Below are 24,494 nucleotides of genomic sequence, written 5' to 3' on the forward strand. Positions count from 1 at the left end.
AATAAAAATAAAATTACTGGTGTCCTTTTCCACGTGCAGTCAGCATATGAGGTATCAAACATCATTTAAGCAGTCATTCTTCCCACGTTCCACACAAGAATGGAGTGGGAAAAAGTTGGATACTTAGTGCAATGGGAAGTACCATCTGCCATGTTTTTCACAGTGGCTCATACAGTATGGATATAGATGTAGAAAAAGCACGTACACAAACTCTGTGACAGAAGCAATGTGTTGTTTGCCTGGGGCAATTCTTAGGTAAACCACTGAAACACAAGTTAGGATTCTCATACACAGGGTGCATCAAAAAATGTATACACACTTTGAACTGTCATAGACAATTTGTTTCCCGTTCTACAAGGTTAAATATCTGTGAAAAAGTAATGTTATGTTTCTTCAACAGGTGGCAGCAGTGGCAAGGAAGTAACTGCAACATGGCAGACGTCTGTTTGAGCTTTGAAGTGCAGAAGCAGATAATTAAGTTGTACTGGAAGTTTTAGAAAGTAGCTGCAGTTCAAAGACAATGGAGAAGTGAGTATGGTACAGAACCACCTTCACGGTCAACAATTACACGTCTACGAGACAAATTCGAAATTCATGGAACAGTGTGTGATGTGCAATAAGGTCAATCAGGGTGACCTCGTACAGCTACAAGTGATGATTCCACAACTGCAGTCTTGGAATTGTTTCAGCGTTCGCCTCAAAAATCTTCAAGGCAAGCGGCACGTGAGAGTAATGTAAGTGCTAGTAGTGTGCTAGGCATTCTGAAGAAAGGCAAGTTTTCTGTGTACATTCCAAGGCTGGTGCAACAGCTAAGTGATGATGATCCAGATCAAAGGTTAGAATTTTGTGAATGGGTTCAGGAGATGATGAGACGTGAATCAGGATTTATGGGTAGCATAATTTAGTCGGATGAAGCCCAATGCAAACTCAATGGAACTGTCAATAGGCACAATTGTGTGTACTGGGCTGAAGATAATCCTCACATTATGGTTGAAAAGGCTGTGAATTTGCCTGGTGTAAATGTGTGATGTGGTTTGTCTGCAAGGGGACTCATTGGGCCTTTCCGCTTTGAAGGTACTGTTACTGGAGAAACATACCTAACAATGCTTGCTGACTCCATATTCCCTGCCATTCGTGCATGATGAGTTTTATTTCCAACAAGATGGCGCCCCGCTGCACTATCATAGAGATGTACGAGCATACCTGGATCACAATGTGCCAGGCCAGTGGATAGGACGCAGGGGACCAATCGAGTTTCCTGCATGCTCTCCAGACCTCACGCCACTGGATTTCTTCTTATGGGGCACAGTAAAAGATGAGGTGTACAAATGTAAACCACGTAACCTGGCCACACTTTGGAATGAGATTCAGGCGGTGTGCGCAGAAATCTGGTATGATGTACAGAATCTAGTATGATGTATGGAATCAGTGGTGACTCGTACTCAGAAATGTATTGATGCTGAAGGCCACCAGTTTGAACACTAATCACATTTGCAAAGTACATTTATTTTTCCAATTGGACTTTAAGCTTTCCATTTCCAGAAATTTAACATTGTAGAACGGGAAATAAACTTTCTATGATGCTTCAAAGTGTGTATACATTTTTTTGACACACACTGTATGTACACGAACTGCCATCTTCCTGAATGTAAGTCTTGTGCTTAGGGGTTGGGTTGGGGTTGGGTTGTTTGGGGAAGGAGACCAGACAGCGAGGTCATCGGTCTCATTGGATTAGGGAAGGAAGTCGGCTGTGCCCTTTCAAAGGAACCATCCCGGCATTTGCCTGGAGTGATTTAGGGAAATCACGGAAAACCTAAATCAGGATGGCCGGACGCGTGATTGAACCATCGTCCTCCCGAATGCGAGTCCAGTGTCTAACCACTGCGCCACCTTGCTCGGTTCTTGTGCTTAACCAATGCACCACCTCATTCAGCTAACACTGTAGAACAACAGTGGTGACAACATTTTAGGTACATACCTGTCCTGGTCGACTGTTACAGTAACTTGATCAGCAGAAATGTTGAGCTGCTTCACGTGGAAGACAATGGAGTCAACCTCAGTGCCTGGCAGAATGGTTAGTGTGATGGCGACGTGGCCGTGGAACGTGAAGTTGGTGCCCTCACCGAGGAAGGGCCTCACAGTAAGGCGGTACAGCAGTGGCCTCACACGAGGGTCCAGTCGGCGAATTGTGAACTCCGATTCATCCCCAGAATCTGCTCTAGTGTCAGCATTGGGTTCAACTTCAGATGAAGGTGTCCCATTGCTGCTGTTGGCACCTCCAACTGTCTGTGTATTACTCGAACCCTATGGGGAAAAGGGACACATCAGCCACATATTGTTATTTTGGTCTTCAACCTGAATACTGGTTTTCTGCAGCACTTCACTCTATCTTGTGCAGGGCTCCTTCATCTCTGCATAACTACTGCATCCTACATCCACTTGAACCTTCTTACTAAAGTCAAGTCTTTTGTCTCCCCTCCCCCTCCCCTAACCTCCACAACAAAATTACACTATGTGGGCAAAAGGCATGGAAAGGCACTGTGGTAAAAGAGTACTTACAGTCTCAGAAGCTTTTCCGTTACAGACTGCTGTCAGTAACAGTTTGTGCAATGAATCATGAGCAGTCAACATGACGATTTATGAACCACATGTAGGTAGCCAATGGGACTTTCGTTAGCTCTTTTCTATAGTTCTTACACAAAGTTAACTAATATTTTGTTGTATTAGGTTATAGTTTATCAATTTCTTTATAATTTTTGGCAAAATCAGAAATAGTGGGTACAAATGGGTCATTGTAGTGACAAATGTATATCTGAGGCTAAATCATACTTTCATGCTGAGATTCATTGACTCCACCAACTCACAACAAAACTACCACATTCTATGCTAATCTACACCCCAGGATACGCTATGGGTCAGTCTGTCATCACATCTAGTTTTCTTCCCCTCACATTCCTTGGCTTTGCCAACTCACAACCAAACTATCACATTCCAACCTAACCTATGCCTCAGGCGACGCTACAGGTCACTCTATCAGCACATCTACTTTTCTTCCATTCACATTCCTTGGTTTCGCCAACTCATAGCCAAACTAATTACATTCCAACCTGACCTTAGCTTCCAGATTTCGCTACAGATCAGTCTGTTAGCTCATACTTTTTTCCAGTCTTCAAAGAAATACGAGAGTCTATCGCAAAGTTTAAAACTGCATTAAAAAAGTGTCACTAAAACTTAATCTGGCGCTCTCCATATTGAAAACAAATGTAGTAAATTTGTATCATTCACCTATAGATGTAATTAGACTCACCCATTCTCACTGGCTTCCATCTCCTGTCAACCAGTCAGCTACGACCAACGTCAACATATTACCACCATAACATTCAAAACAAGAGCTGCTGTCAACATGTATGCACTTTAGCCTAGTGCTATACGTGAAGTTAATAACAAGCCCTCAATTTCTGCAGTAATAAGTCCATGCATGGCCTGTATGTGGTGCAGGTATTGGTCTGGAGAGATGATCCATGCACCTTGCAGCGATACCTTGGTTTTGCAGAGTTGATGCCACACACACACACACACACACACACACACACACACACACACACAACACACACACACACACCATTTCGCTTTATTTAAAGCATCTTCAATGGTCACTGTAGCAAACTGTGGTTTTGTTTACAAAACAGTTTAACGAGATCACACACAGTTATTAGAAAAAGTCTACATCAGAGCCAACGAGAGCAGTGGGCAGATGACGTGTTTCAAGAGAATAGAATCACACCGTTATGTTGATGTATCAAAATCTCCAAAATCTTAAGATATTAGCAAGAAGCAGGCAAATATTTTGACTACCAGCATTATTAGTGCAGTTTAAGCTGTGCTATTAGGTTCCAAACTAACCACAATCTCTTAACTTGGGAGAAACAAATGTATGTGACACCAAAGACTGCCAATACTTATCTAATTTCTGCAAGTAAAACTGTCATAATCCAACATATCCTTGGACTCGGGCAAAGATACAGAACAATATGCTGCCACAAACAGATAGTCTGATTTTCACATTTGTTGTCTTTGCCAGCTCACAGCCAATTGTACATTCCAACCTAAACTAAACCTCGGACTATGCTGCACATCAATTTGTGACCACCATAAGATTTTTTAGCTATCACATTCATTGGCTTTGCCAACTCAAAATCAAACTGCCACATTCCAACCCAACCACAACCTCATAATTCGTGACACTCTGAAGAAAGCAATACAATATTTGTGAGAACTGCGAATAAGACAATGGTTCCTATATTGGCGCTAGAAATTCATTATCTCTGTGGTGCCTCTGGCATAAAGCATCATATCTTTGGACCAAAAGATTGTTGCTTCTCTTTGTCTATGTCTTCTCACCGTGCTACATTTGTACAGCCATGTTGTATTCGCCTTGTTATGTGCTTAAATAAATGTTCATTCAACAGCTAAAGTGTGTTATTATTTATCTATGACACGTAATATCCACAGTGGTGAGCCCAAAATTGGCTTCATGCATCCGGGAATTATTTTGTGCTTCGTTTCATCATTAACGGATTTCGTGTGCCAGTCCAGTGTCTTCGGAACAATGGATCTACCAGTGTCCTTTTCTGCTAATTCCTCACACCCTATTAACTTTGCTTGCATATTTACTAGTGAACCTAATGTGCATTTGGTGAAAAGTGAACAGTTACCTGGGACCAGCCATATCAGCGGCCACTTAACCGTAACAGGCCCAACATGGCCACAGTCAAGGGCAACTACACAGCAATGGCTGCCACACGGACAGTTCACACTGCTTAGTGACGTTGTGAGCGATAATTGAGTATTGGACGTAGTAGTTCAACTCTCAGCTAAGCAGTCCTCTTCAGTTTCGTCTGATGTGATGATGAAATTCGAGAACAGTAATTTGAACTTTCATGTGCACGGGGTAGCACATTCTTATATGCCTGACATTATAGGACCACCCCCGCACCAATTGACCGCACTGGTTTCCACGACCATTGCTCTGTGGTCACACAACAATCACCTTCTGTTCGCTTTCGTAACGGCACCGGCCGTTCCAGTTGCGCCAGTTACCCGATCAGCCCCCTTGTGGCTGCACTACAACCGCCTTCCGCCCGCTGTTGCAACGGCACCGGCCGTTACACCTGCGCCACATTCGCCTTTGGGCCTGCGTTGGAACACATCGTGCCAATGATTGCACCAGCTCACTCCACATTGTGTGCTGCTTGCGGCCAGCCCTCCACACAGACCTCAGGCAATGCATCGTCCACCACTACTGCACTCCGAGTGTTGGGGGCTTCCTACCCCCCTCACACAGATCTTCATCTCCCAGTGCTGCATCAACATGTGTTACCTGTCGGGTTTCCTAAGCTGCAAAAGTACAGTTGCAAAAGTACAACCCTAAGACTTTGTTCGCACTGGTGAATCATCTACTGGATATCCATGGGATTTCGGATGCTGCCGCACATTTCGTCTGCCCGGTGAGCCAGCTCCATGTTCAACCGCTCCTCTCACTGCCTGTCTCACCCAAGTATTTGATGGCGAAAACATTGTTCACTGAAAGCATTTCTTGCCCGCCACCAGAAGCTATCCACCACATCATCCATGATGAGTACCAATGTCATACTGTGGACCTTGTGGATGGGCAAACATACATTGGACCTACAACTTCACCTGCTACCTCATGGCCAGCAGTTGTGGCCATGTGGTTCTAGGTGCTTCAGTCTGGAACCGTGTGACCGCTACGGTCGCAGGTTCGAATCCAGCCTTGGGCATGGATGTGTGTGATGTCCTTAGGTTAGTTAGATTTAAGTAGTTCTAAGTTCTAGGTGACTGATGACCACAAATGTTAAGTCCCATAATGCTCAGAGCCATTTTTTGCTACCTCATGTGGCTGACCCTCTCAAGGTTCATCTATGCATGGTCAATGAGGCCTACGCAATCATCTGTCACCGACACTGCGTGTCATGTACGACATCACCATTACCTTCAGCTGGCATGCCTGCACCTTCGGTTCCGCGCCCTGCTGGCAGGCGCCAGTGCACATGCCTCAGCAGCTCAGCGGCCTGTCAGGAGCTGCCACCTGGCGGCCAACAGGAGGTACTGACTGCTACCTTCTGACAGCGGCCGACCCTGTTTGAGCAGCAGCCCGAGTGGTTTCAGGCAACGACAAAGTCAGTTGCGTCACCCGACCACTCCACACCGTCTCGTCTGCTATGCTGGTACCGTGCCATTTAACCGCTCACAACTGCCACGCGCCATGTACCCAAACAATTCCGGTGGGCACGTTTAGGTGCCACGTCCTGCCACGATCATCCTCGGCATGTACCGTCTGACACCTCACCACTTGTTCCAGCGGTGCGACGCCTCTACGTCACGGACTTGTCAACAGGCACTTGCTTTCTCATCAACACTGGCGCTGATGTCGGTGTTATCCTGGCCAAGCACACAGGCAAAATGCTTTCTCCCACTAACCTCTGATCACCGCAAATCACTCTCCTATCCCGGTCCTTGGCTTCATCAAGATGTCACCTCACCTTTCACCAATCTCCGCCTTCCCTTGGACTTTCCATATTACCGACATGAATGAACCTGTGATCAGGTTGGACTTTCTACACCATTAGGAACTTTCGCCATACCTGCAGGCCGCAGTGCTCCACCACGCGTCTGGTTCTATTGTTCCGTGCTTGACCAAGTTTGGCATGACTCCGCTCTCTTCCCCCTTGGCTATGCTTTCCACATGTGCATCTCTGCTCAAGGATATAACTGCACCACACTCTGATTTATTGGATGTGCGTACACAGATCGATGAGCTCTGCAGACATAACGAGGCATTATGCACCCATATTGACACTGCCTCTGCTGAATTGGCTCACGCATGGAGTATGATTTGCAGTCTGTCTGAACTGTCATTTGCTTCTAATGTGCCTTCACACTGCATTGCTCCTGTGTCGAGTTTCCCTCCTTCTGCTGCCGGTTCTGCGCCATCATAGGTGATTCTGTAGATGCTCATGTTCTTGCTTCGCGGGATTCCTCGCATCGCGTGGCTGCCGTGCCATGCCCTCTGTCGTCGTCTGCTGCTGACACCCCACCCACGCTATTCCAGCCGGGCAAGGTCAGTAAACTACTCGTGCCGCTCCTCTCCCCCCACCCCCCCTGTCTCCTTTCACAGGTATCAGCAACGGCACTTCCACGGACAGCCCACCTATACATTTTAAAGCTAGACATCTTAATGCTTCCAAACTTGTGCTAGCGAAAGAAATTGTTCAGGATTTATTGGCTTCTGGCATGCTCTGACCATCGGACAGCAACTGGCCTTCACTTATCCACCCTGTTCCTAAGAAGGATGGCTCGCTATGCATGTGCGGGGACTACAGATCTCTTAATGCTCAGACAATTATCGATAACTATCCCATTCCTCATATCCAGGATTTCATGCAATTACTGCATGGCTCGAAGTTCTTCTCTGTCTTGATTGTTCAAAGACATGTCACCAAATTCCTATGCACCCGCCGGATATTCCGAAGACAGCCATCACGACACCCTTTGGCCTATTTGACTGGACTAAGCCCATGCTTGACGCATTTGATAATCTGAAAACTGGGATCATGAAAGCGGTCACACTCGCCCACCCTGACCTCAAGGCCCATATTTCTATTACAACTGACGCTGCTGAGTCAGCTGTGGGTGCTGTCTTACAACAGCACACTGCAGACTTCACTCAGCCACTCCATTTCTTTAAAAAAAAAAAAAAAAAAAAAAAAAAAACTAACCATGAGCCAGTTTAAGAGGTTGGCTTTCGACCACAAGCTTCTTGCAGTTTATGAGGCAGTCAAACACTTCCAGAGAGACCTGGAGGGGCGTCCTTTCACTGTTTACTCGGATCACAAACCTCTCATTGAAGCAATATGCAACACGGCGAAGGACCTACCGCCGCGATGCTTGCAGCACATGGACTTTATTTGTCAACATTCCTCAAATGCTTGTTGCATCCATGATGCGCAAAACATTGTAGCTGACTACCTATCTCGATGCTCTCCACACCCTTGAACTTAAGATGATCTTGCCCGACTCCAGACTGAAGACGTGGATACACAGCAATTGGTTTTGGACAACAAGTCTTCGCTCACTATCAAACCTGTTGTCCTACGCGGGTTGACAACCCTGGTCCTTTGTGATGTTTCTATGCGCTCCACCCGCCCCTTGGTGCTGTCCGCTCTTAGGTGTGGGATCTTTGATGCTTTACACAACCTGGCCCACCCCGGAACACGGGCAACAACGAGACTAGTCACTGGACGGTTCGTCTGGCCCAGCGCACGGCATGATTGCCACTCCTGCACCTGCACATGTATCCCTTGCCAACGTAGTAAAGCAGACAGACACGCACAGCCTCCTTTAGGACACTTCGACGTCCCCAGGGGTCACCTTCTGCACATGCACATTGACGTGGTTGGTCCTCTCCCCTCTTCCAAGGGGTACAAATACATATTGTCTATGATCGACCATGTAACCCGTTGGGTTGAGGCGGTCCCTCTTGTAGACATAATGGGAGAGACCATAACTTGCGCCTTCCTATCGGTATGGGTCATGAGATTTGGCTGCCCCTTTCACTTACTACGCATCAGGGATGACAATTCGAGTCCATGCTATTCGCTCGACTGTACGAGCTGTGCGGAGTACCGAAATTCCACACTAAGGCTTATCACCCACAGGCAAAAGGCCTAGTTGAGCGATGGCACCGAACTCTAAAAGCTGCTCTCATGTGCCATGGTGGGCTTTGGTCTGAGGCACATCCTTGGGTCTTACTCGACATCTGTTCCACCCACAAGGAGGACCTGAATGTTTTGCTGACGGAGGTCTTGTATGGAAAACCCCTCCTCCTGCCAGCTGAATTAGTCGAGGATGCTCCCCAAATGATGCAATCGACCTTCGGGCCCTTGTAGAACGAGTGCGTGTGCATGTCATCTGCCTTCGACCACCCCTGCCTCACACTCATTCCTCGCAACTGGTGTTTGTACACAAAGACCTGGCATCGCGCGAGTTCGTAATGCTGCACAACAACTCCGTACATGCAGCCTTGCAACCATCTTACTCAGGTCTGCACTGTGTCTTATGTGGCAGAGCGAATACTTTCATGATTCTTCTGAATGGATGACCCAATACGGTTTCAGTTAACTGATTAAAAATGGTGTGGTCCCTACCGAACCGCCTTCTGGTGCCTCCGGTCTGCCTGCCATCGCCGCCATCTCGCCCGCTGACGCCGCCGACGTGACCTCCAGTAATGCTCCACCGCCTGCGCAGCAGTCCAACGCACGTGAGCCTGTTGGCACGGCTTCCAAAGCACCCACTTCTCATGCTGGACGCTGCCTTCAACTGCCGCACTGGCATGAAGTTTTTGTGCTCAAGTGAGGAAGTTTCCCTCCACCCTGCTGGGGGAAGGGGGGGGGGCGTGACCTCTGTGGCGCCTCTGGCATAAAGTGCCATATCTTTGGACCCGAGGATCTTTGCTTCTCTTTGTCTATGTCTTCTCAGCACGCTACGTTTGTACAGTCATGTTGTATTCGCCTTGTCCTGTGCTTAAATAAATGTTCATTCGACAGCTAAAGTGTTTTATAACTGATCTATGACACGGAATATCCACATCTGTTTTCCTCGCTTCTCATTGGTAACCTAAAAGTATTATCCCATTGGCTACGAGAAACTGAAGCACTACCAACCTACGCACAAAACAAAATCATCATCGTGACTGCCGCTGTCTCTGATCCATCTTTTAGCCCAGTACTTAATTTTAAAATTAATTTTTATTACTCATGTCTTTAGGCTCCTACATTATTTCCATGCATTTTTCTATATACAGGCGTTCGATTTTTAGTTTTCTGCACTATACTGACACACAATATTTTCTTGTTTACATGTTGTCATGTATCCATCTTCACCCCATGTAGTTTTGTTTTGTTCGCTCCAAGTGCGGTCGGTTTTTGTTTTGTGGCTCACAGAACACTAAAATATCAGAAGTGCATGACCCACATTACGTAGGGAAACAGAGGCTGATAGTAGAATTCCGAGTGGCCTGGCAGTTAACTTTTTAAGTCGTGAAAAAATGGCACAATGATATGGATTCTTGCCTTGCAAATACGATCGGTGCATGATAATACTTTCCATTTGTATCTTATGGATGGATCTGGTAGTCTGCTCGTAAAGTGTATTTATTTGTGAAACCCAAAATTGCAATTTCGGCCGTGTAGCTGTTATCAAGTGAAAATAATGCTCCTGATTACCATTTTATTGTGCGTATTGCACTCTTTGAATTGCAATGTAAATACAGGGTGTTTCAAAAATGACCGGTATATTTGAAACAGCAATAAAAACTAAACGAGCAGCGATAGAAATACACCGTTTGTTGCAATATGCTTGGGACAACAGTACATTTTCAGGCGGACAAACTTTCGAACTTACAGTAGTTACAATTTCCAACAACAGATGGCGCTGCAAGTGATGTGAAAGATATAGAAGACAACGCAGTCTGTGGGTGCGCCATTCTGTACGTCGTCTTTCTGCTGTAAGCGTGTGCTGTTCACAACGTGCAAGTGTGCTGTAGACAACATGGTTTATTCCTTAGAACAGAGGATTTTTCTGGTGTTGGAATTCCACCGCCTAGAACACAGTGTTGTTGCAACAACACGAAGTTTTCAACGGGGGTTTAATGTAACCAAAGGACCGAAAAGCGATACAATAAAGGATCTGTTTGAAAAATTTCAACGGACTGGGAACGTGACAGATGAACGTGCTGGAAAGGTAGGGCGACCGCGTACGGCAACCACAGAGGACAACGCGCAGCTAGTGCAGCAGGTGATCCAACAGCGGCCTCGGGTTTCCGTTCGCCGTGTTGCAGCTGCAGTCCAAATGACGCCAATGTCCACATATCGTCTCATGCGCCAGACTTTACACCTCTATCCATACAAAATTCAAACGCGGCAACCCCTCAGCGCCGCTACCATTGCTGCACGAGAGACATTCGCTAACGATATAGTGCACAGGATTGATGACGGCGATATGCATGTGGGCAGCATTTGGTTTACTGACGAAGCTTATTTTTACCTGGACGGCTTCGTCAATAAACAGAACTGGCGCATATGGGGAACAGAAAAGCTCCATGTTGCAGTCCCATCGTCCCTGCATCCTCAAAAAGTACTGGTCTGGGCCGCCATTTCTTCCAAAGGAATCATTGGCCCATTTTTCAGATCCGAAACGATTACTGCATCACGCTATCTGGACATTCTTCGTGAATTTGTGGCGGTACAAACTGCCTTAGACGACACTGCGAACACCTCGTGGTTTATGCAAGATGGTGCCCGGCCACATCGCACGGCCGACGTCTTTAATTTCCTGAATGAATATTTCGATGATCGTGTGATTGCTTTGGGCTATCTGAAACATACAGGAGGCGGTGTGGATTGGCCTCCCTATTCGCCAGACATGAACCCCTGTGACTTCTTTCTGTGGGGACACTTGAAAGACCAGGTGTACCGCCAGAATCCAGAAACAATTGAACAGCTGAAGCAGTACATCTCATCTGCATGTGAAGCCATTCCGCCAGACACGTTGTCAAAGGTTTCGGGTGATTTCATTCAGAGACTACGCCATATTATTGCTACGCATGGTGGATATGTGGAAATATCGTACTATAGAGTTTCCCAGACCGCAGCGCCATCTGTTGTTGAAAATTGTAACTACTGTAATTTCGAAAGTTTTGTCTGCCTGAAAATGTACTGTTGTCCCAAGCATATTGCAACAAACGGTGTATTTCTATCACTGCTCGTTTAGTTTTTATTGCCGTTTCAAATGTACCGGTCATTTTTGAAACACCCTGTATGTTCCTCATTTTCTGCTTGATTTTTGCTGGGTGGGATAAATGATTCCACATGAAAGAAAAGCTGGTTTCGTCACATGGCATGGTGTGGGCACGTGTCTGTTACTACTTACAAATCCGTGTGTGTTTAACTGCTCGATTTAATTGCACTGTTAAGTATATAGCTCATATTCTACGTGTCTTTTTTTCGTCCATTTTTAGTACTCTCGCATGTAATGGGCCCACCGAAATTTTGACTGACGTTTGCTAAAATGTACTGTGAAATCATAAGCGTAACTGCTGTCGCATTTCTGGTATTTGCAAGGAACAATCCTCTAGTCACTAATACTACAAAGTGTACGGCCCGCTCATCTACGTCTACATCCATACTGTGAAATGCGTGGGACATACTGCCAAGAAGCAACAGGATTCAAAGCAGAATTCTCGTTTCGTGACAAGATGTAATGAAACTGAATAAAATATTACTAACAGGAGTTCTCCATTAAATTCGAGAGAGTATGGAAAACTGATGCAATAAAAACAGCATAGAATACGAGCAATATACTAATATGCATTTAAATCGAGCCGTTCATACACGGATTCGTAATCAACAGCAGATACACGTAAGTCCACAGGACACCGTGCAACGAAAGCAGTGTCTGTTATATATGAAACTAAAGCAAATATGGTATTATCTAACTCACAGAATATTACATGTGCGATAAGAACGTAATCAGAATAGGAGCAACATTTGCACAATGTGATGAAGCCAACATCTACTAGCTATGAAACGAAAACAAACATGGAAGACTAAAAATCAGCCATTAAGAAAGCGAACCAAGGTCGTATTACCAGAAATCACTATATGAGTTTCGCCCCCATGCTGTGGTTGTATCAATGCAAAGTACACCATGAGAATGTGAATATAGATTAACATGCAAACGGGAAAATAGTGTGTGTTCAAGAGCGCCCATATGACAGTTTTTACGGTGGAGGGGGGAGGTGTAGAGCTAGGGGTGTAGGATGTAGCTCTCCATGCTTCTCTATACTGTGCAAGCCTCTTCATCTCTGAATAACTGCCGCAACGTACCACCTTCTGAAGCCGTTTACTGTTTTTATTCCCAGGCGAAAATCCCCATTAATGTATAAGTACAAAATAAATGATCGGTCTTTGGAAGCGGTAACATCAGTCAAGAGTCTGGGTGTGACCATTGGAAATGATCTCAGATGGAATGATCAGGTTATACAAGTAACGGGTAAGGCGAACTCTAGATTGCGGTTTATTGGTAGCATCCTGAAGCGATGCAGTCCTTCAACAAAGGAAGTAGTTCACAATACGTTAGTTCGTCCAGTCTTAGAGTATTGTTCGCCTGTATGGGACCCTTACCAGTTGGGTCTGATTCAAGAGATTGAGAAGGTCCAAAGAAGAGCAGCAAGATTCGTGACTGGTACGTTTAGCCATCGCGAGAACGTTACAAATCTCATAGAAAGTTTGAAGTGGGACAGACTTGCAGATAGACGGCGCGCTAAACAGAAGGGGCTGCTCACTAAAATCCGAAATCCGATCTTCACCAAGGATGTAGAGCATATATTTTTACCACCAACTTTCAAATCGCGTAGTGATCATCATTCAAAGATAAGGGAAATGAGAGCTCGTACTGAGGTGTTCAGACAGTCATTTTTCCCTCGCGCGTTCCGTGAATGGGTCGGGGGGGGGGGGAATACGACTTTTGCGCGAATTGTGCCCTCCGCCACACACCGCTTGGTGGCTAGCGGAGTATATATGTAGATATAGATATCTCTTTGTCTCTCTTGTACCACGCCCCCCCCCCCCCCCACACATACACATGCTCCAGTACCTGATGTCTTCAGCTGCCAGAGACGGTAGGCATGTGCGTGTGAGGTGTATTTGCGTGAGTGTTGGTATATTAAACACTTCTACATCTGTCAAGTTGCCTTCTACTGCTCTGACAGAAAACTTGGCTGCCTATCTGGAAGTCAGTGTAACTTCGAAGTTTCCTGAACACCCCTGAACAACCTATTCATAAACTAGGCTAGAACAAATTTTGAGCAGCGCGGGATTAGCTGAGCGGTCTAGGCGCTGCAGTCATGGACTGTGCGGTTGATCCCGGCGGAGGTTCGAGTCCTCCCTCGAGCATGGGTGTGTGTGTTTGTCCTTAGGATAATTTAGGTTAAGTAGTGTGTAAGGTTAGGGACTGATGATCTTAGCAGTTAAGTCCCATAAGATTTCACAAACATTTGAACCAATTTTGAAATAAACCATAGAATCGTTATTACTGACGGTGAAGTGTATATTGTCTACTCGATCCCTAGTAAGTCTGAGATTGATAGTCACCCAATTCTGGATTTCTAAGGATCTTTGCTGCTCGTTAAAGTTTGATGGTATTCTGTCTTGGGTACGTTCCCATTGCAGTTAAATTTTTCCTTCGCGATACAGAAACGTGTAGTGATGATACATGTGAACAACACTTCACACCAATGATCGCGAATGGAAAAGATCACGAATCGAGCACAGCTGACTACCGAACTGCTGCAACAAGTAAACAACAACAGTTGGACGATCGCATGAGTGCTGGCTACAACTGCCTAATGCTGTGTCATTCCTTACAACAAAAGGTTGTTACTGTATCTTGCTGATGCTTTTTTCCATGAAGCATATTTCAAATATAAAAACAACGAGAGATTATCAGCTTTTGAAATATGGTTGTACAGACCAATGCTGAAGACTCACAAGGGGAGGCCGCCAATTGTGAAATTCAGATTGGATTCATACTGCGCATAATAAAAGCTCATGGCCAGAGGTGTAATGTGGCAAAGCACCAAGATGCACTTCTCAGCCGTTGTCGAGAAAATCGACAGTTAAAAGAAACCGTTGAGGTGAAATACTCTCTACGATTAATGAGTTTCTACAGCGTCGTGGCGCAGCGGTAAGGGCTGGAGTTCGTAATCCGAAGGTCGCCGGATCGAATCTCGCGCCATGCAATTTTTTTATTATTAGTTTTTTGTAATTCAAATATATATATATATATATATAAACTATTAATGAATTGCTTATGCATGTTGGTGAAGGCGGATCGCTCTCCAATTGTACCGCCTCCATTTTTCCGTTTTTTTAACAGGGTGTACCAAAACTCTCCCGTCAACACCGATTTTCGACGATGTTATAAGTTGCGCTAGGGACCGCATCTACCTTCTTTCGAAGTTAGCAGGCAACTACGCTGTTATGCGGCGGCTCGTTTCGGCCCATTCAACATCTGTCCTTCAAGTGTAACGAGCGAGTAACGGAGTTTATATTTCATACCTGCCACAGCGAATTTGTGTTCGTGGGGTCTCATTTCTAATTCGAACGTTTAACTTACGTTATACGTATTCGTTTCGGAATATCGTTTCTACGTCTTCCGTTAACTATACGTGGTTAACATTATGAAGGCAATTAATAACATTTGTGAAATACAACTTTGTTTGCGGAAAACATAATGATGTTCGAAGTCGCCAGTTTTTCCACGAGAAACGACTTTCAACAACTTATTATATGCATAATTGTTGCAACTGATTGCCGGGAAATATATATATATATATATATATGTATGTATATGTATATGTATATATATACATCAGAATTACAAAAAACAAATACTAAAAAAAATTGAATGGCGCGAGATTCGATCCGGCGACCTTCTGATTTCAAACCCGAGCGCTTACCACTGCGCCACGACGCTGTGGAAAATTATTAACCGTATAGAGTATTTCACCGCAACTCTTTCTTTTAACTGTCGATTTTCTCGACAACGGCTGAGAAGTGCATCTTGGTGCTTTGCCACATTACACCTCTGGCCATGAGCTTTTATTATGCGCAGTATGAATCGAGTCTGAATTTCACAATTGGCGGCCTCCCCTTGTAAGATAGCTGGATCGGAAAACTTAAGAGGAGATACTGGGTCAAATCAGGGAGGAAAGCCGCATCAAGGAATACTCAGGGATATGGGGCAAATGGCAGGTAAAAATTGTACAGCCGGTAGTACGGATGGCGGTTATCACTGAAACAACCGGTTTTCGATTACATCGGTTCTTTTCGTACCCAGTTTAATCTGACAGTTAAAACCGCTTAAAACATCCAGTTTCTGATATACCTGGTTTTCGGTTTTTTCATGCCGCACACAGTAAACATACAAGAGTGCATCTGAGAGCTTTTAGCAAGATCAGTGTGTATTATTTTATTTGTATTTGGGAAAAGGGAACGTTTATTTAATTTCTATGATAATGAGGTAAATCACCAACAAGTTTAATATTTTTACATACAGGATCACCCTTGATCCATATACAGGGCTATTACAAATGATTGAAGCGATTTCATAAATTCACTGTAGCTCCATTCATTGACATATGGTCACGACACACTACAGATACGTAGAAAAACTCATAAAGTTTTGTTCGGCTGAAGCCGCACTTCAGGTTTCTGCCGTCAGAGCGCTCGAGAGCGCAGTGAGACAAAATGGCGACAGGAGCCGAGAAAGCGTATGTCGTGCTTGAAATGCACTCACATCAGTCAGTCATAACAGTGCAACGACACTTCAGGACGAAGTTCAACAAAGATCCACCAACTGCTAACTCCATTCAGCGATGGTATGCGCAGTTTAAAGCTTCTGGATGCCCCTGTAAGGGGAAATCAATGGGTCGACCTGCAGTGAGCGAAGAAACGGTTGAACGCGTGCGGGCAAGTTTCACGCGTAGCCCGCGGAAAATTGGCTCATACCACAACTGGAGACCGACAGCGCCGACTTCATCTTTAAACAGGATGGTGCTCCACCGCACTTCCATCATGATGTTCGGCATTTCTTAAACAGGAGATTGGAAAACCGATGGATCGGTCGTGGTGGAGATCATGATCAGCAATTCATGTCATGGCCTGCACGCTCTCCCAACTTAACCCCATGCGATTTCTTTCTGTGGGGTTATGTGAAAGATTCAGTGTTGAAACCTCCTCTACCAAGAAACGTGCCAGAACTGCGAGCTCGCATCAACGATGCTTTCGAACTCATTGACATGCTGCGTCGAGTGTGGGAGGAACTTGATTATCGGCTTGATGTCTGCCGAATCACTAAAGGGGCACTTATCGAACATTTGTGAATGCCTAAAAAAACTTTTTGAGTTTTTGTATGTGTGTGCAAAGCATTGTGAAAATATCTCAAATAATAAAGTTATTGTAGAGCTGTGAAATCGCTTCAATCATTTGTAATAACCCTGTATATGCTCGTTCCTGCTCCTTAATTTTACGGTGATTCCTGGTCCTTTGGCTTCGAACAAAGATTGAAACATTCTAATGAGGGTGGAATAGTATGAGATCTCGATCCATAAGGGGTCGAGGATGCGGCAGAAATCGGTCTCACTATCTCCAGAAAACATGGCGAAAGAGAGGGGACGGCAAATGGTCACACGTTGGTGACAACCCAGCATCGTCACCAATGGACGGTGTCAGTTTTTCACCCTGAAGCAAGCACAAAATTAAGGGTGCAGTTATTATCTCGAGTTTAAAGCACGTAGGTAAATCATATCTTTATGAATCAAATTTACGTTCTCTACCAACGAACGTTGTGGATGTTTTCTCCTTATATAAACGCCCAGGTTTGTTGTGCCCTATTTTTAGTCTTTTTAAAGCAAATGGAGAATGTACACTGAGTAAAATTTTTGGAAATTAGAGAGCGTACCGTTCTGCAGTACAACTGACGACCGAGGAATTACTGTACGGACCAGGTGGGGGCACGTAACACTGTTCGTACACATCTACAATCTATGAGCCGTGCCACACGCAAACAGGTACACTATTGTCTCTGCAATGCTGTATCGATACTTATGTCACACATTTGTATGTCGATTCTCACTATTGGCATCGTTATTAAAATAATGCTGATCACTAGCTCCAATTTCAAAAATAATCCAATGCTTCAAAGCAATGGAAATTTTACGAATAAACGTTACTAGTTTTTTAAAAAAAGGTTTCATTTAAAAAACAAAAATTTCAGCACTGCTGTTACGTCAAATTGATACGTCAGTTTTTCATTCGATTATTAGCAGAAAATGGAAAAACTATTATAACCAAGACCAAAGAAATATGGAAAAATACCGGTTATTCAGAACTAAAATACCGGTGTTGCTTTTAACCAGTCGGTTTTTCCCATCCCCATTTAGTAGTTGGTTGTTTGTCCACTGGTGCAACGCGACGTTTTGGCTACAGATGGATGACAATTACGTTGCACGTTCTTCGTCAACTGACGCAACTCTTTTGTGACGTGCTACCGTCTCTAAAGTACTGATCTTTCTCAGTCTGGTCCACAGCGCCAGTCTACGCACCTCGTAATGTCCTCGTTGCGTATTGGGACTTGGGAAAGCGTCAAAGAAAGCGAAAATTCTGGACTCATCCATTCATTCGCCCTGATCATACACGTTCAGGTTTTCTGCAAGCGCGAGAACCCGAACAAGTTCAAGGTAATTTATAGGATGCCGAAGAAGCTGTTTGAAGAACTTGCTGGAAACCTTCGACTAATCACTACAAAAAAAGTACACAAACTGGAGCAAAAATTCTCAGTTGAAGAAAGACTACTACTTACTCTGAGGTGAGATGCAGTTTATTAATCACTAGCTTCACCCGGCATCACTTTTCTGAGGCTCAGCCTCATGTAACAAAAGAGAGGCACACGTTTCTAATGTGTATGAGAACTGAACATAAGTCCTAATCTCCACCTCTCCCTGTCCATTCCCCCTTTCTTTTTCCGTCTCCTCCTCCTCCTCTCCCTCCATCTTCTCCTGCATCCCCCACCCCTAAGTCTATTGCCTCCTTCCTATCTCTATCTCTGTCTCTGTCCACATTCCCATTCCCATTTCCCCCCTCTTTGTGACAATCTCCTTCTCCCCATTTTCTTTGTCCATCTCCTCCCACCCCTCTGACCATCTTCTCTTCCCCCATCTCTCTGACCCTAAGCCTTCTTTATTCTTACTGCAAATTCAGATTCTGTAGTATTCTTATCATAAACCAGTAAGTCATAAATACAACTTCCCTGTTTGCTAACGACGTTTCACTATCATATGATTTATTTACACACACACACTGAAGAGCCAAAGAAACCAGTTCACCTGCCTCATATCGTGTAGGGCCCCGCAAGCATGCAGAAGTGCCACAACACGATGTGGCATGTCTGAAGTAGTGATGGAGGAAATTGACACCATGAATCCTGCAGGGCTGTCCATAAATCCGCAGGGGTGGAGATCTCTTCTGAACAGCAAGTTGCAAGGCATCCCAGATATGCTCGATAACGTTCATTTCTGGGGAGCTTGGTGGCCAGCGAAAGTGTTTAAAATCAGAAGAGTGTTCACGGAGACACACTGTAGCAACTCTGGGCATGTGAGGTGTCTCATTGTCCTGCTGGAATTAACTAAGTCCGTCAGAATGCATTTGATCAGACAGGATGCTTATGTATGTGTCACCTGCCAGACTGGTATCTAGAAGCATCAGGGGTCCAATATCACTCCAACTGCACACGCCCCACACCATTGCAGAGCCTCCACCAGATTGAACAGTCCCCTGCTAACATGCATGGTCCATGGATTCATGACGTTTTCTCCATACACATACACGTCAATTTGAAACAAGACTTGTCCGACCAGCCAACATGTTTCCAGGCATCAACAGTCCAATTTCGGTGTTGATGGGCCCAGGTGAGGTGTGAAGCTTGTGTCGTGCAGTCATCAAGGGTACACGGGTGGGCCTTCGGCTCCGATAGCCCATATTGATGATGTTTCGTTGAATGGGTCGCACGCTGACACTTGTTGATAGCCCAGCATCGAAATCTGCAGCAATTTGCGGAAGGGTTGCACTTCTGTAACGTTCAACAATTCTCTTCAGTTACCGTTGGTCCCGTTCAAATTCAAAATGGTTCAAATGGCTCTGAGCACTATGGGACTTAACATCTGAGGTCATCAGTCCCCTAGAACTTAGAACTACTTAAACCTAACTAACCTAAGGACATCACGCACATCCATGCCCGAGGCAGGATTCGAACCTGCGACCGTAGCAGTCACGCGGTTCCGGACGGAAGCGCCTAGAACCGCTCGGCCACAGCGGCCGGCCAGGTCCCGTTGTTGAAGGATCTCTTTCCGGCCACAGCGATGTTGGAGACTTGATGTTATACTGGAGTCCTGATATTCATGGCATTCGTGAAATGATCGTACGGGAAAATCCCCACTTCATCGCTACCTCGGAGATGCTGTGTCTGATCGCTCGTGCATTGACTATTAACACCACGTTCAAACTCACTTAAATCTTGATAACCTGCCACTGTAGCAGCAGTAACCGATTTAACAACTGCGCCAGACAATTATCGTCTTATATAGGCGTTGCCGACCGCAGTGCTGTATTCTGCCTCTTTACATATCTGTATTTGAATACGCTTTCCTATACCAGTTTCGTTGGCGCCTCGGTGTAGATTACAACGTATAAAAGAAATTTATTTTGAAGAAAATCCACGTACTTATAAAATTAAACTCTTTACATACGATATATTTCTATTGTATTTAAAAAAAATTAACATGTGGAAATGAAAAATAACGATGTGAGTTCTTGGAACTCTCATCCATTGACTGATAGGTGCTGGGAATCTTGGGAAACAGATGGTCCGTGTTGTGTGACAGCCGGAGTTGAGGCTACACGTTCGTGAGTTTAATATTGGAGGGGTATTTCACACAGTTATCCGTGGGCATAAAGAAGCTGACTTAATGATTTGGAGGATTCTAGAATACCATGTACCATTGGCAGCACTTCGCTTCTGAAGCGGCGAAATTGTTTTATCAGTCATGCTTTCCACATCAGTCAGGAGACTTTGTAAAAAATGTTTTCTCTGACTGTCTCCTGTGACATTACTCTGCTGATTACAGACGTTTGTAAAAGCTTTGTCGGCTGAAGATATTAGCTAATGGCCTTTTAACTTTTGCACGGGTAAGTACATATGTCAGGTGGGACTTAATGCTGGGTTGTGATGTCTGGGTTGGAGAGTTTCATTATCTGGAGAAGCATGTTCGTTTGATAACTCATCAGTTTCTTCTTCATCATCACTGATATGTGCTTTGGTGAGAGCCTTACTTTGCTGCTCAAGTGCTGAAGACAAATTTACAGCAACAGCTGCTAGCGAAGTTTCACTGGAAATTGTGGATCCTTATGCTGGTAATATGGTTTCTTCCATCTGCCTCATCTACTACCTGGTTTCAGATTCCTTCAAAATACTGTCCTCACATTTCTCCACCTTTCCTAGCAGGAGGCAACTAAGAATAGTACACTACTGACTACCACCAATTTGTGCCTGCATTGACTAAAAGCTGCACCAAATTTCAGATAGTTATCAGCTATGGTATTCGGAAAAGAAACAATTTTTTTTCAACGTTTCGAATTTAATATAATTATTTTAAGTAATAAGTTGTGGCATTTTAAATATTTAGTAGAATTACCTTAAGTATAGCTAACAACTAAGAAGAAATGGTTCAATGAGACATGTGAACAAGCTGTGAAGGCCAGGAAGAGAGTAAGGGCGATGCACATGCTGGACAGACAATGTGCGGAACAAAAGGAAGCATTCAAGACCGTAAGAAGAGAAACAAATAGGATTCTGAGAACAGAAAAAAGAAAGTTCATTAACAGTATGGCTGATGAAATCTAAAAGGCAAATGCAATATCAAACAGCAGGAAAATGTTTCAGGTGTTGAATCCTGTGAGGGGTGGGCACAGAAACGAAGCTTTAGTTATTAATGATAACGATGGAAATATGCTAACAGACAAGAAAAAAATTCTGAGTAGGTGGAGAGAATATTTTGAAGAGTTATTAACTGCTGAAGATCCAGAGAGTGTCTTTCCACATGAGAATAATGCAGAGAGTGAAGGGGAAGCCGCAAACATTAAAGTGACTCAACAAGATGCAGAAAGGATGCAGAAAGAGCAATGAGGAAACTGTTGTTGTTGTGGTCTTCAGTCCTGAGACTGGTTTGATGCAGCTCTCCATGCTACTCTATCCTGTGCAAGCTTTTTCATCTCCCAGTACCTACTGCAACCTACATCCTTCTGAATCTGCTTAGTGTATTCATCTCTTGGTCTCCCTCTACGATTTTTACCCTCCACGCTGCCCTCCAATACTAAATTGGTGATCCCTTGATGAGGAAACAAAAGAATAATAAGGCACCGGGAGAAAATAGGATAACGGCAGAGATGTTGAAAAGAGGAGGAGAAACACTTCAGAAAGAGCAATACAATCTCATAAAAGAAATGTGGGCAAAAGAGAAAATCCCATAAGAATGGAAATCAGTCGTCATTATCCCACTGCATAAAAAGAACAGTAATAGGAATTATAACAACTCCAGAGCATTTATCTCCTAATTTTGCCTCACAGAGTTCTATCTTTACTTGAAAAACTTACGCCATTCGCAAAATATATTGTAGAAGAGTACCAGGCAGGCTTCTAGGAAGGACGGTCGACCATTCATCAAATTTTCACCATGAGGCAAATCTGGGAAAAGTGCTAGGAATTCAGCCATCGGTTTCTGGTGACGTTCGTGGACTTCTCAATGGTTTATGACAGTATACACAGATTAAGTATGTACAACATCCTGAGAGAGCTTGGTCAACGTGTGCACAGCGGAGACAAACTGGTTCAAATGGCTCTAAGCACTATTGGACTTAACATCTGAGGTTGGTTGGTTGGTTTGGGGAAGGAGACCAGACAGCGTGGTCATCGGTCTCATCGGATTAGGGAAGGATTGGGAAGGAAGTCGGCCGTGCCCTTTCAGAGGAACCATCCCGGCATTTGCCTGGAGTGATTTAGGGAAATCACGGAAAACCTAAATCAGGATGGCCGGACGCGGGATTGAACCGTCGTCCTCCCGAATGCTAACATCTGAGGTCATCAGTCCCCTAGAACGTAGAACTACTTAAACCTAACTAACCTAAGGACATCACACACATCCATGCCCGAGGCAGGATTCGAACCTGCGACCGTAGCGGTCGCGCGGTTCCAGACTGAAGCGCCTAGAACGGCTCGGCCCACACAGGCCGGCAAACTCAGTGAGGTGCTGATAATAGCGTCTTTGACACCTTGGAGGCATTATTCACTAACATCAACTCAGCACGGCCAATCTCAAAGTTAACTAGTGGACGGCCGCTGTGGCCGAGCGGTTCTAAGCGCTTCATTCCGGAACCGCGCTGCTGCTATGGACGCAGGTTCGAATCCTGCCTCGAGAATGGATGTGTGTGATGTCCTTAGGTTAGTTAGGTTTAAGTAGTTCTAAGTTCTAGGGGACTGATGACCTCAGATGTAAAGTCCCATAGTGCTTAGAGCCATTTTGTTAACTAGTGCTCACTGCCGTTAGAGCGCATATTTACAGCAAATCTGATTTGCATCCTCATGTGCTGCTACTATCGCCACTCTTACGTAACTGGCGTGAAATTTGAATAGACAATATCTTCCAGATGTTGAACCACGGCTACCAACGTTTGTTAATGTCACACAGTTCCTTCTTGGTATTAAGATTTTTTCCGTCAGCTTACAAGTTGTTATTCAATTGTGCTGATGGCTGCAGTCGACTGTAATGGAAATTTCATTGCTATTGAAACAGGCTATCCGGGAAGAAACAGTGACGGTGGAATTTCCAAAGTTTCATGACTGAACCATAGCCTACAAGAAAGAACTCTCAGAATGCCTGAAACTTGCACCTTACCTCATGACACTACAAGACAGAGATTCCTTTTTTATTTTGTTGCTGGTGAAGCATTTCCTCTCAAGAAAAATCTCACGCAACAATGTTCTAAAAAAAACGCCACATGAATTTTCAACTACAGACATCCTGGGTCGGAAATTGTTAGAGCTTGCATTCGTCATTATGAGCGAATAGCATCGATTCCAGCAGACAGGAAACGTGTCTAGGCGCTGCAGTACGGGACGTCCACAGTGTACAATACCACAAGAAGACCGATATCTCACCATCAGTGCCCACAGACGGCCACGCAGTACTGCAGGTAGCCTCGCTTGGGAACTTACCGCAGACACTGGAACAGTTGTCTGCAGACACACAGTCTACAGACGACTGAACAGACACGGTTTACTCGCCCGTAGACCTGCAAGGTACATTCCACTGGTCCCTGGTCACAGGAGAGCCCGTAAAGCCTGGTGTCAAGAACACAGTACATGGTCATTGGAACAGTGGTCCCACGTTATGTTCACGGACGAGTCAAAATATAGTCTGAACAGTGATTCTCGCCGGGTTTTCATCTGGCGTGAACCAGGAACCAGATACCAACCTCTTAATGTCCTTGAAAGGGCCCTGTAGGAGGTCGTGGTTTGATGGTGTGGGGTGGGATTATGATTGGTGCACGTACACCCCTGCATGTCTTTGACAGAGGAACTGTAACAGGTCAGGTGTATCGGGACGTCATTTTGCACCGCCTTTTCAGGGGTGCAATGGGTCCCACCTTCCTCCTGACGGATGACAATGCACGGCCCCACCGAGCTGCCATCGTGGAGGAGTGCCTTGAAACAGAAGATATCAGGCGAATGGAATGGCCTGCCTG

At 44.9% G+C, this 24,494-nt stretch overlaps 1 protein-coding gene across 1 annotated transcript in view; it reads right to left on the reverse strand.

Moving 5' to 3' along the window:
- The window catches only part of LOC126428215 (aminopeptidase Ey-like), a 265,785-nt gene that overhangs the window by 210,822 nt on the left and 30,469 nt on the right, over nt 1-24,494 (reverse strand). The window contains exon 3 of the mRNA XM_050090131.1: nt 1,979-2,304. Coding sequence (XP_049946088.1) covers nt 1,979-2,304 — 326 coding nt within the window. The remainder of the gene's footprint in view (nt 1-1,978; nt 2,305-24,494) is intronic.

Source organism: Schistocerca serialis, chromosome 12 (assembly GCF_023864345.2).
Source record: "Schistocerca serialis cubense isolate TAMUIC-IGC-003099 chromosome 12, iqSchSeri2.2, whole genome shotgun sequence".
Classification (NCBI taxonomy): Eukaryota; Metazoa; Arthropoda; class Insecta; order Orthoptera; family Acrididae; genus Schistocerca; species Schistocerca serialis.